Source organism: Plodia interpunctella, chromosome 28 (genome assembly GCF_027563975.2).
Source record: "Plodia interpunctella isolate USDA-ARS_2022_Savannah chromosome 28, ilPloInte3.2, whole genome shotgun sequence".
Classification (NCBI taxonomy): Eukaryota; Metazoa; Arthropoda; class Insecta; order Lepidoptera; family Pyralidae; genus Plodia; species Plodia interpunctella.
The window spans coordinates 225,602-236,234 of NC_071321.1; the positions used below are offsets into that span (position 1 = coordinate 225,602).

The following is a 10,633-nucleotide window of genomic DNA, read 5'->3' on the forward strand; positions in this document are numbered from 1 at the left end:
AATCGCTGGGTATATTTGTCGAATGGCAACATTGAATGTCTATCTGTAAAGTGCGGTTGAAAAGGCGGCAAAATTAAAATCTTTTCTTGTTTCTACTATCTTTCTGCGTTTGTATTGTCTTCATAAAAATACCTATAATCAAATTTATTGTACATACGTAAAATATAGATCAAACGTAAACCTATTCAAATTTACAAAAAAACAAGTTCGTTAACACATAGGTTCCACATGCATGGAATTATATAAACTAAGCCTTTCGTTCGGTGCTTTTACGAATAATTTTCCTAATTTTTAGTACCTATTGTTATCGTAATTGAATCGTAAGTACCTATTGTTGTTATTTGGTTAGCGCAAAATCATCAGATGCATATATTTACGCGAAGCCTGCATGAAATTCGTTTGTGGATACAACATCCACGAATGAATTTGTCCGTCCATCCGATTGCAAGTGAAAACATTTATTTTTTTAAAAATCCGCGATCTTTAGCCGAAAATAAATATTCACTACTTTCTAATAAGTATTATTATGATTTATTAATTTTAATATTATTTCCTCAGCTAGTACGTATATTACTTATACTGTCCACTGGTAACAGCTATCAAAAAGTAATTTTAGTATAAATTTAGTTGTAAAATCTTCCACGCATGGCTACGCCTACAGCATCGCGCTTGATATGTGCGTTTGGCGCATATTATTTATTGGCATGACTAAAAATCTCCATGAAAATCTTAGATGAAAATCCGCGACGGTAGCGACACAATAAATAAATGGTCGTTCCGAAATGTTAGTTTGTAGGTAGCTGTGGCTGTGGTAAAATATTTAATCTAGAAAAAAACGTAAAAAAGTGCTTGTGAAGGTCTAATTTTTCAATAAATGATTTGTGAACAATTTCTATGGTCGTAATAAATAAAATTCTTGTGTCTAGTGGCAATTAAAATGTAAATATATATTGGAAACCAAAACACAACCATTAAACTATCGGCGCCAATCTTATCTGTCAAAATGAAAAAATATTTAAACCTAGAACACATTCTTACTTATTCGTATATTAGTGGCCAGTGTACTAAATATAAAACCTGAACAATTTGATTTAATCTGTGCTGCATACGGATTAGGGGAATAAATTTAATACACATTAGAAATTAATACATTTATTAATAAACATAAACACTAGGATTTGTATGGAAAGGCCAGCTCCAGGACTCTCTTCGGATGATGCGCAAGGATGAAAATGTATTTTCTGAAACGAAACATTACAATGGTTAATCTCATTTTCGAAAATCTTTAATTTATTACATGCACATTTACATTATAGTGTTTTTAAGTACAATACAGTCAACAGCACATCAAGTTACCCTGCATGAACCTCTATGCCGCGGTAATAGCGGCGAGTTTTCAATGAATTTGGGTAGGTTGATGTGCTGTTGACTGTACATGAACCCAGGTTGCAAGTCATAAAGTGCAACTTTTTTATAAACATGTTGTCATCGTATTAATGCATTCACGTAGCGAAATACAATAATCAAATGTCACTTCGATCAATTTTATTTAAAGTAGGTAACCATTAAGCACTGCTGGAGGCCATAGCTATGATTACTCCTCCGATAAAACAAAAGCGAAATTATGGTTAGTTAAAGTAGCAGGTGTAATGCCGCGTTCTTCATTTTTCTGCAGTAAAAAATAAATCAAGGACATTAAACATCCAAAAAGATGGTGTTACATTTCACATTTCAGTGAATTTTTATCATATTATTTCTATTTTACGACACATATTTTACATAGAATCTATTGGATGGTTGATCCAAGATCCGTCAAGAGCCCCCATATAATTTTATTTTTGACACATGGAAAAAGTACGTGATTTGACTTGATACCCAATTAGAAATATTTATTAATGTCAGAAAAAAAACGTCTAAAGGTCTCAGGGTGTCCTCACCTATAGTGTGAGGAGGTCGGGCGCCTGCCGCTGCAGCAGCGTGGCGGCGGCGGCGACGGCGGTGCACCACGCGTCCAGGCGGCGCGCCAGCGAGGCCGCGCCCGCGCGTGGCAGCGCCCGCGGCCTCACCCACGTGATGCTCACGGTTTCGCTCACCTGAGGGGATATATAAATTGACAAATGACAACACTCAACGGCCTACACTAAGCACTAAGCTTGTTTTGCGGGTTCGATTAATAGAAGCGAGCACAACACACAAAAAACAAAATACAAAAATTACAAATATTTTCCCGCGCCGAGAATCGAACCCAGGACCTATAGATAGCGGGCGGGCGTGGTGGACACTACTGGTGTAGTTTGTAATTATACTGTCGTAGTCGGAGGTCGTAATTATATCGTCTTTATAACTTCAAACTTAACCAGTATACATATACTGGTAGAATCCTCAGATTTTAAGTTTAACTGTATTCTTTTCAATAATGTTTCTTTATTTAAACTTTATTTTGCGTCTCGTGGACTGCAAAGATGTTTTACAATCAATGGACGTGGTCCATGTAGTCCCATCATATAACTTTGAAGTTACAAAGAAGATATAACTAGAAGTGTGTACCTCAAAGACAAAGGACTAATGCTCTAATATCTAATCAAATTATGAAGATTTCCATACAACTTCTAAATATGAAGTGGCAAATTAGGCCGGCCACGTAATTTAAGGGACAAAAGAGAATTCTGTCTAGTTTCTTCTCATGTACTTCCAATACGCACATCTCTTCCTTGTACGAGCGAAATGGAAGACATAACTGGGTCTATAGCTTTCTCTGTCTACGGCATACCTGGTCGATGTGACCTCTGATGAGTTTCTCCGCCAGCGCCTTCATGACCAGCAGCTCCACCTCGTCGTGCGGCACTCGCGCTTGGCGAGCGATCTCGCTGAAGGTCAGTTTGCGTTGCGCTGACGTGCGGTTGAACGCCATCTGGCGGAACAATGAGGCCATCAGCAAGCAGATATAAAAGACCGTGATCAGGTTGTTCCATATGGTTCGGAACTTTGCGGAGATGAGAATGTTAAGATTTATGTGTATAGTGACTATATAGGTTACGATATGGAATAAATATGTAAGGGGAAGTCTGAAAGTAGCAACAATCACAGAAAATTTTGAAGGCAATAGGATACTTAATCCTACTAATATTGTAAACGCGAAAGTTTGTGAGAATGTGTGTGTATGGATGTATGTTTGTTACTCTTTCGAAGCGAAGTCCCTGGGCGAAGCTAGTTTAATATAAATATTGATAATAAGAACATTGCTTTGTAAATAAATAAATATATTAGGACAAATCACACAGATTGAGCTAGCCCCAAAGTAAGTTCGAGACTTGTGTTATGGGATACTAACTCAACGATACTATATTTTACAACAAATTCATATATAGATAAACATTTCAGATCTAGGTTGATCAGAAAAAGATCATTCTCCATCATGACCCGACCGGGGATCGAACCCGGGACCTCTCGATTCAGTGGCAAGAATTAAGATTTACCACTGCGCCACCGAGATCGTCAAGAGAAATATTTATCTTTCTCTATATTTGAAAGAAGCATTTGACACTGTAAGTCACCATAAATTATTTGCAAAACTAAATGATATTGGGATGCCCGGTACAACTTTAAGCTTAATCAAACTTTATTCATAGAATACATGCCAAATTGTAAAGATCGGTGAATATACCAGTTCACCTCGCATTAATTCGTATGGTGCACCGCAAGGTTCTATTATAGGTCCGCTTTTATTTTTAATTTTTTGAATAGTTTGGAGTGGAGGAGCTAAATAGCGCATGGGTTAACCTGTGATAGTGGCGGTTAAGACACTCTTACAATGTCGGTCACTGGATGGGTGACCAAAAATGTATTATTTTAGGAATGTAAAACCGTTGGTCCCGGTTGTATTTGCGCGTTAAAACCCGCCAATCAGCAATGGGCAAGTGCGGTGAGTCATGGGATGAAAGATACTTCGCGAAATATTAATTTCTGGTGGTTTATTTGAAGCACCAACACAAATTAAAAAAGTATCTAATAGAACGCAATGAATATGAAATTGATCACTTCTTTAAGTGACATAAATTGTTTCCTTTTTCTTTCTTGTGACCATGTAACTTTGTGATGTCCTTTCTTTTTAAATATATCATTTTTTATTTATAATTTTTTTAGTTAAAATTAAAAATCAAAAGTATATTATAAATACAATTTAATTTAAAAAAAAATTGATACTAAATCGCGGTCGACGTGTCTTTGTTTTTTTTATTTAAAATTTTGTTAATTTTTGTAATAATTAATTGCTACTTTTTTTTTCATTTAATTTGTAATGTGTAGACATTAATATTATTTTTTTGCAAATTTATTTCTAAATGTTAATTTGTTATGCACAAATATCAGACACAATTGTGAACTAATGTCACATAGGAAGTTACTAATTTCGCGGGCTCCGTAACCTCAACACACGTGTGAACACAAACTGACCTGCATAAGACACAGTATGGCAATCTTCATGTTGAGCTGCGCGTCGGCGCGCTGCAGCTCCGGATGCGGCGCGCGCGCGCGCACGCGCTCGAAGCCCGCGACGTCGCCCGCGTCCGCCGCCGCCACCAGCTGCGTGGCCCACGCGTCCGGCGTGTTCTCCAGCGACTCCAGGATCGGGTGCGCCAGCTGCGGCCGCCACGACACTCATTTTTATCTCTCTATCTAAATTTTATTTCATTTGGAATATGACGGCGGCCCGTCGCGGTTACGCGCCCGCAACACCACAATAAATTATACCCCGAAAGCTTCCTCAGGTATCGCTCTGTCTATGGTGAAAACCGTATGAAAATCAATGCAGTAATTTTTTGAGTTTACAGACGCAGTTACACTTTCTGCGTTTGCACTTTGTTTCATATAAGGATTTCATTTGGAGTATGACGTAAACATGCTAATTTCCGTTTTTAATGCTTTGTTTTTAAAGAATTAAAATTTGAGCCATAATGTAAAATAAAATAACACACCGTATTTTGGCATAGCGATTTTTTTAAGCGTAACCTTCTTACACATATCTATTTGAAGCATAACTAACCTAACCTAAAAATAATTATGCCACATTTATGTCTACAAAAAAATTATGATGCCTTAAGGCCTATTTATTATGCCAATACCAGTATGCCAAAAAACTTATTTTGATAGGACAAAATAAATTATGCGAAAAAAAGAGACCCCGTGTAGATTGTATAAATTCTTGTTACTAATAAAATTTATATGAAGTAAGAAAGAAAGAAAATGCTTTATTCGGCAAAAAAAAAAAAAATTTCACATTTGTTTAATATGTAACAAACTAGGGGTTTATGCCGAAAAGGATCCCAGCTCAGCATGGTGCTGTGACTGAAAGCCACATCGCTGACACTTCCATCGCACTCTAAGAAACTCTTCCATCGCACTTTAAGAAACTCTTCCATCGCACTCTAAGAAACTCTTCCATCGCACTCTAAGAAACTCTTCCATCGCACTCTAAGAAACTCTTCCATCGCACTTTAAGAAACTCTTCCATCGCACTCTAAGAAACTCTTCCATCGCACTTTAAGAAACTCTTCCACCGGACTCTAAGAAACTCTTCCATCGCACTCTAAGAAACTCTTCCATCGCACTCTAAGAAACTCTTCCATCGCACTTTAAGAAACTCTTCCATCGCACTCTAAGAAACTCTTCCATCGCACTTTAAGAAACTCTTCCATCGCACTCTAAGAAACTCTTCCATCGCACTCTAAGAAACTCTTCCATCGCACTCTAAGAAACTCTTCCATCGCACTTTAAGAAACTCTTCCATCGCACTCTAAGAAACTCTTCCATCGCACTCTAAGAAACTCTTCCATCGCACTTTAAGAAACTCTTCCATCGCACTCTAAGAAACTCTTCCATCGCACTCTAAGAAACTCTTCCATCGCACTCTAAGAAACTCTTCCATCGCACTCTAAGAAACTCTTCCATCGCACTTTAAGAAACTCTTCCATCGCACTCTAAGAAACTCTTCCATCGCACTCTAAGAAACTCTTCCATCGCACTCTAAGAAACTCTTCCATCGCACTCTAAGAAACTCTTCCATCGCACTCTAAGAAACTCTTCCATCGCACTCTAAGAAACTCTTCCATCGCACTCTAAGAAACTCTTCCATCGCACTCTAAGCAAGTCTTCCACCTAGATGGAGCAGTGGACTCACCAACTCGCCGAGGTCGTAGACAGTGGGCGCGAGGACGGCGGCGAGCGCGAGCCGCAGCGCGCAGACGCGGCGCTCGGCGGCGGGCAGCGCCGCGCCCGCGCCGCTGCAGCCGAGGAAGCGCAGCGCGCAGCGGTAGTAGCGCGCCATCGGCCCGCGCACTCTGATATCATTGTGAGGATATATGTTTATTATTCTCGGACGAATTCTTATGAAATTTGGTAAACGGGTAGATTTTACAATACGATTGCTTTGACTTTGCACTTTAAACCAATTTTATGGTATGATCTTCTTGGAATTTCGCATACATATAGTTTGAAGTATGGAGAAGGACATAGGATACCATTCATCCCGGAAAAATTACTGTTCCCGTGGGAATGTTACGCGGGCGAAGCCGCGGGCAAAGCTAGTGATATATAAGCAGACTACCTAGGTATAACCATCTGAGATCGGCTGTACCTAAGTATAACCACACTTCAGGATTTAGCGGTAGCATATATAAATAAAAACAAACAGACAAAATTACCTGTAATACTCCGAAGCCAGCTTATAAAACCTGCCATGCACTGGTGTGACGACATCGGCGTCCTCCAGCGTGCCCTCCAGCTGTTCAATGATCTTCTCTGTTGCTTCCAGGTCGTTGAGCTGTTCCAAGTATATTTGACCTTGCAGGACCTGCCAATGATAGGTATAGGACTTGGCTAGTAGTTATATACTAAATGAACCAGGATCAAACATAAGCCAAAGGGGGCGGTGCTGCGAGCAACAGCTAGTTTAGAATATGACGTGAAAAATTAAGGGTAAGGCTAATACTAACTAATATAAAAGTAAGTTTGTTTCTTTCAAATGCTCTATCTGCTCAACCTGAAACTTTGCATATATGTAATATGAAGTATGAAGAAGGTCATAGGTATGTTTCATCCTGGAAAATTAAAGCAGGTGAAGCCGTGGGCAAAAGCTAATTTTTGAATAAATGATTTGACTTTCAAAGTCAGAATACGCTATCAAAACTTTTCAGAATACAAATAATAATAGATTAGCGACAGCCCGCGACTTCTCACACTCTCATTTCTGTGCAAAATTTCATCCAAAATGACTGATAATAAAACAAAATAAAAATGATTGTGTAGACTTTGAATTTAATTTATTTGGTGATTGGTTTCCGACCTAAAATAGGACCAATCCATATCCTCCCCTATGAGGAGCTTACCTTACACAAAGTCAGGGCCTCATCATTCATTTTGACCTTAGGCTCCATCTTCTCGAGGAATGTGATCGCCTCTCTCTTATTGCTATACTGTTCTACAATGTGCGCACATATCTCGATTAGGGAGAGTGGGTTGATCCTGAAATTAAAGTCGCACACATTAATATGTAAAAAGTACCCTAAAAAGGCTTGTTAGACTTAATAGTCTAACAAGCATTTTTAAGTTTAAGATTAGGAATAAAATTATATCATAATTAGTAAATATATCCTCTCAAATTATTGCTGGTTGTATGGATGCCATAATAGGATAAGTCCATAATTATATTACCTTCTTGTTATGTATATACTTTTAACATATGTTCTTTGTACAATAAAAATATTACAAACAAACAAGACTGCTGTCTCTCCATCTGTCTGCGACCAGGCTGTATCTCGTGCCGTAGCATGCTGTATATATTAGCCCATTGGAATGCATATGCGTGACAACTGTACTCCATTTTTAACTTAGCATACAAAAAAAACAATATTAGCTACAATAAACAGAGATTTATGGGTCGATATAAAGGAAATTGCTGGGAACAACTGGAGGGGGTGGCCCAGGACAGAGATGGTTGGCGGAGACGGAAGGAGGTCTATGCTCTAAGCAGTGTGTCACTGAGGGCTGCATATGATGATGATGATGAAACAGAGATTAGAGATTATCCCTTGCCACAAATTTATTATATTGTTATCTGACCCCAAATAAACTGTGAAAAGGGGTATACAAAGTATTTCTGATTACAATCGTGTTGTCACTCTATATAGAAGTTTGAAAGAACCCAGATATTATCATAATAGATTGTTAAATTCGTGAGGATGGACCGAATATTAATGAAATGATGAGTCTGAGCCGATATTCTTAAGGGAACATAACGATTCAAAGTGTATTAGGTGTTTTGAGTGAAAAAGTGCTTCTACTATGACTTGCAAGTTGTCATCAGCTTCCTTCTAAACACACTTACTTGTTCTCAAAGGTGCTCAGGAAGTTATTGTATAGCTGTATTAAGTTGTCGCCTTTCTTTTGTTCCGGTCTTTTCACGAAGTCTTGCAATTTCAATGTTAATTGATGCCATAATCTGAAAAACAAAAGATAAGGTTAGCTTTGTTTACAGCCGAAAGAATTTGTGATAATTGAAAAGGTAGTGGTACAAAACTTACTTTTTATTGTAAAGTTCTTCTAGTGACGCCCATTCAGTTGCTAAACTAGGTTCCGCAGATTGTTTTCTCGTTAGAAAATCATTTACATCAACAACAGCAAACTTTACGGAGGCCATCTTTCAGATTTGTAGCACGTAATGATCTGAAATTGTCGATCTTTGTTGTCAAAATTCATTTGTTATTTTAAAAATGCGAACACAGAATAAATACATATTCAGCCAAACCGAAGTTAGCAATTTGTGCTGCCATCTAGTGTTGAGGAGCTAAAATATTTTTATGGATAGTTACTGCTGCTTCACAATAGAGGCCGTTACTGTTATTTAGTCTTTATTTCAAAGTTACAAACATTTTTAGTGTTTTATTCTCGTAACTTCAATTATATAGATAAAAATACAATGTCAACTATTTAGGTACAGGATATGTACAGTCAATGTTCATTAAATACGTGTTTACCGTTTTCATAAAACTCCTTGAGTTTTTCATAGACGAGAACATTAGAAACCCATTTCTAGGGATCGGTAGCCATATGGAAAAAAACAAAATCCTTATAAAAATGTCTTTCTGTATGTCGGATAGAAAGACATGCCATTTTATTCTGAAACTATTAAGACACACATCACAAGGTAGGACTTCGTATTCTGTGAACCGATTTGTGTGATTTATCATTTTAAAGTAGGTGAGTAGGTACTTTAAAATCACATAATAGGTATCTTAGCAAAACAAAAAAATCAGTCGCGATGCAACCATGATTATGTACGCCTCATTAGAATGTTTTATTCACAGAGTCACAAAAATACATTTTGCCAGATATTTTTTATTAAAACGCCCGTTTTAGAGGCTACTTAAATAAAAACTGGTTTATTTTAAGTTATTTTATCGTGTTTGGGTCACATATTTACATACATGTACTTTAATTTCATACTCAATTATATCTGCAGTTTGGGAGCAAGCCAGCTGTGAAGATCTGACAGACTGACGCCGAGCTGATTTTGTATGGATGCAGTATTTCCCTTTTGAAGACAGAACCTTAAATAATTATAGGGGTATACTTCACACACGGCATTGAAACTATTTTAAGGGATCTTTGTCCTAAGCTAAATTATTTACCTATTAAAAATTCCGCTGTCCGTCCGTATCTCATGAAACGTAAGTTAGTTGAAATTTTCATATATTTCTGTTGCCGCAATAACAACAAATACTAAAAAATAGAATAAAATACATTTTAAAGGGGGCTAACACAACAAACGTGAGAGTGGAACCCTTGGTGCGCGAGACCGACTCGCACTTGACCAGTTTTATTTTTTAAATGAAACCTAGATTTATAATCTGTGTCTAGGTTTAAGCGTCGGGCGTATATAATGCTATGTTTGCTACTAAACACACACATTCTACTTGTTGGATGTGGATTTTTGGTACATGGGTAGAATATATAATCTGTAAAAGCAATTAGGGTTCATTTTATTCCAAAATTTATATGGGAGCAGAGCCTGGAGTTTGCTATTTACTAGCTTCTGCTGGCGACTTCGTATGCGCGTAATAATTATGTTTTTTTTTCACGTTCCTGTGGAGATTTCAGTTAATCCCTTTTTTCCTATAGTGTATCCAAAGTAGCAAAATCCATGCTCTAATCTCTAATATTATAAATGTAAGTGTGTTTGTCCTTCTTTCATGTTAAAACGTAGCATTGAGTGATGTGTTTATAATGTATTTGGATTTATTGAGGCACGAAAAATGTTTTAAGTTTGTTTATTTTTGTTATAAATTGTGATTGCGTTTTTTATCTAATACATATATAATTTTGACACTTTTGAAGGTGAATCTATCTGTCTGGGCCTAATTTCCTCAATAATGATATGATAATTGTTGAGTTAATTTTTGATGAAAAAAAATTAATACAAATGTCATTATAAATATTATTAGTACGGAATTGGACGGTTATACTTGCAGGGAATCATATAGACTGACTTAGCCCCAAAGTAAATTTGATATTTTTAGTTACAATCAATTTATATTATGTATTTAGTGTTATTTATTTATTTTTACATACACCTGCAATG

At 37.1% G+C, this 10,633-nt stretch overlaps 1 protein-coding gene across 1 annotated transcript; it reads right to left on the reverse strand.

Moving 5' to 3' along the window:
• Positions 1 to 1,136: 1,136 nt before the first annotated feature.
• Positions 1,137 to 8,736, reverse strand: Rpn9 (Regulatory particle non-ATPase 9). The gene is made up of 9 exons (XM_053765780.1): positions 8,577 to 8,736; positions 8,381 to 8,494; positions 7,383 to 7,518; positions 6,699 to 6,847; positions 6,176 to 6,335; positions 4,453 to 4,638; positions 2,771 to 2,911; positions 1,938 to 2,093; positions 1,137 to 1,241 (listed from the first exon to the last, which is right to left on the reverse strand). The coding sequence occupies exons 1-8, from the start codon at positions 8,690 to 8,692 to the stop codon at positions 1,938 to 1,940; spliced, it is 1,158 nt and encodes a 385-aa protein (XP_053621755.1). The 5' UTR covers positions 8,693 to 8,736; the 3' UTR covers positions 1,137 to 1,241.
• Between the last annotated feature and the right edge of the window lie 1,897 nt (positions 8,737 to 10,633).

Coding starts and splice junctions, on each gene's coding strand:
- Rpn9 (XM_053765780.1), bottom strand. CDS start 8,692: ATGGCCTCCGTAAAGTTTGCTGTTGTTGATGTAAATGATTTTCTAACG. Junction 6,336..6,698: donor CTGGCTTCGGAGTATTACAG/GTAATTTTGTCT, acceptor CAATGATATCAG/AGTGCGCGGGCCGATGGCGC. Junction 4,639..6,175: donor TCTACGACCTCGGCGAGTTG/GTGAGTCCACTG, acceptor TGGCGGCCGCAG/CTGGCGCACCCGATCCTGGA.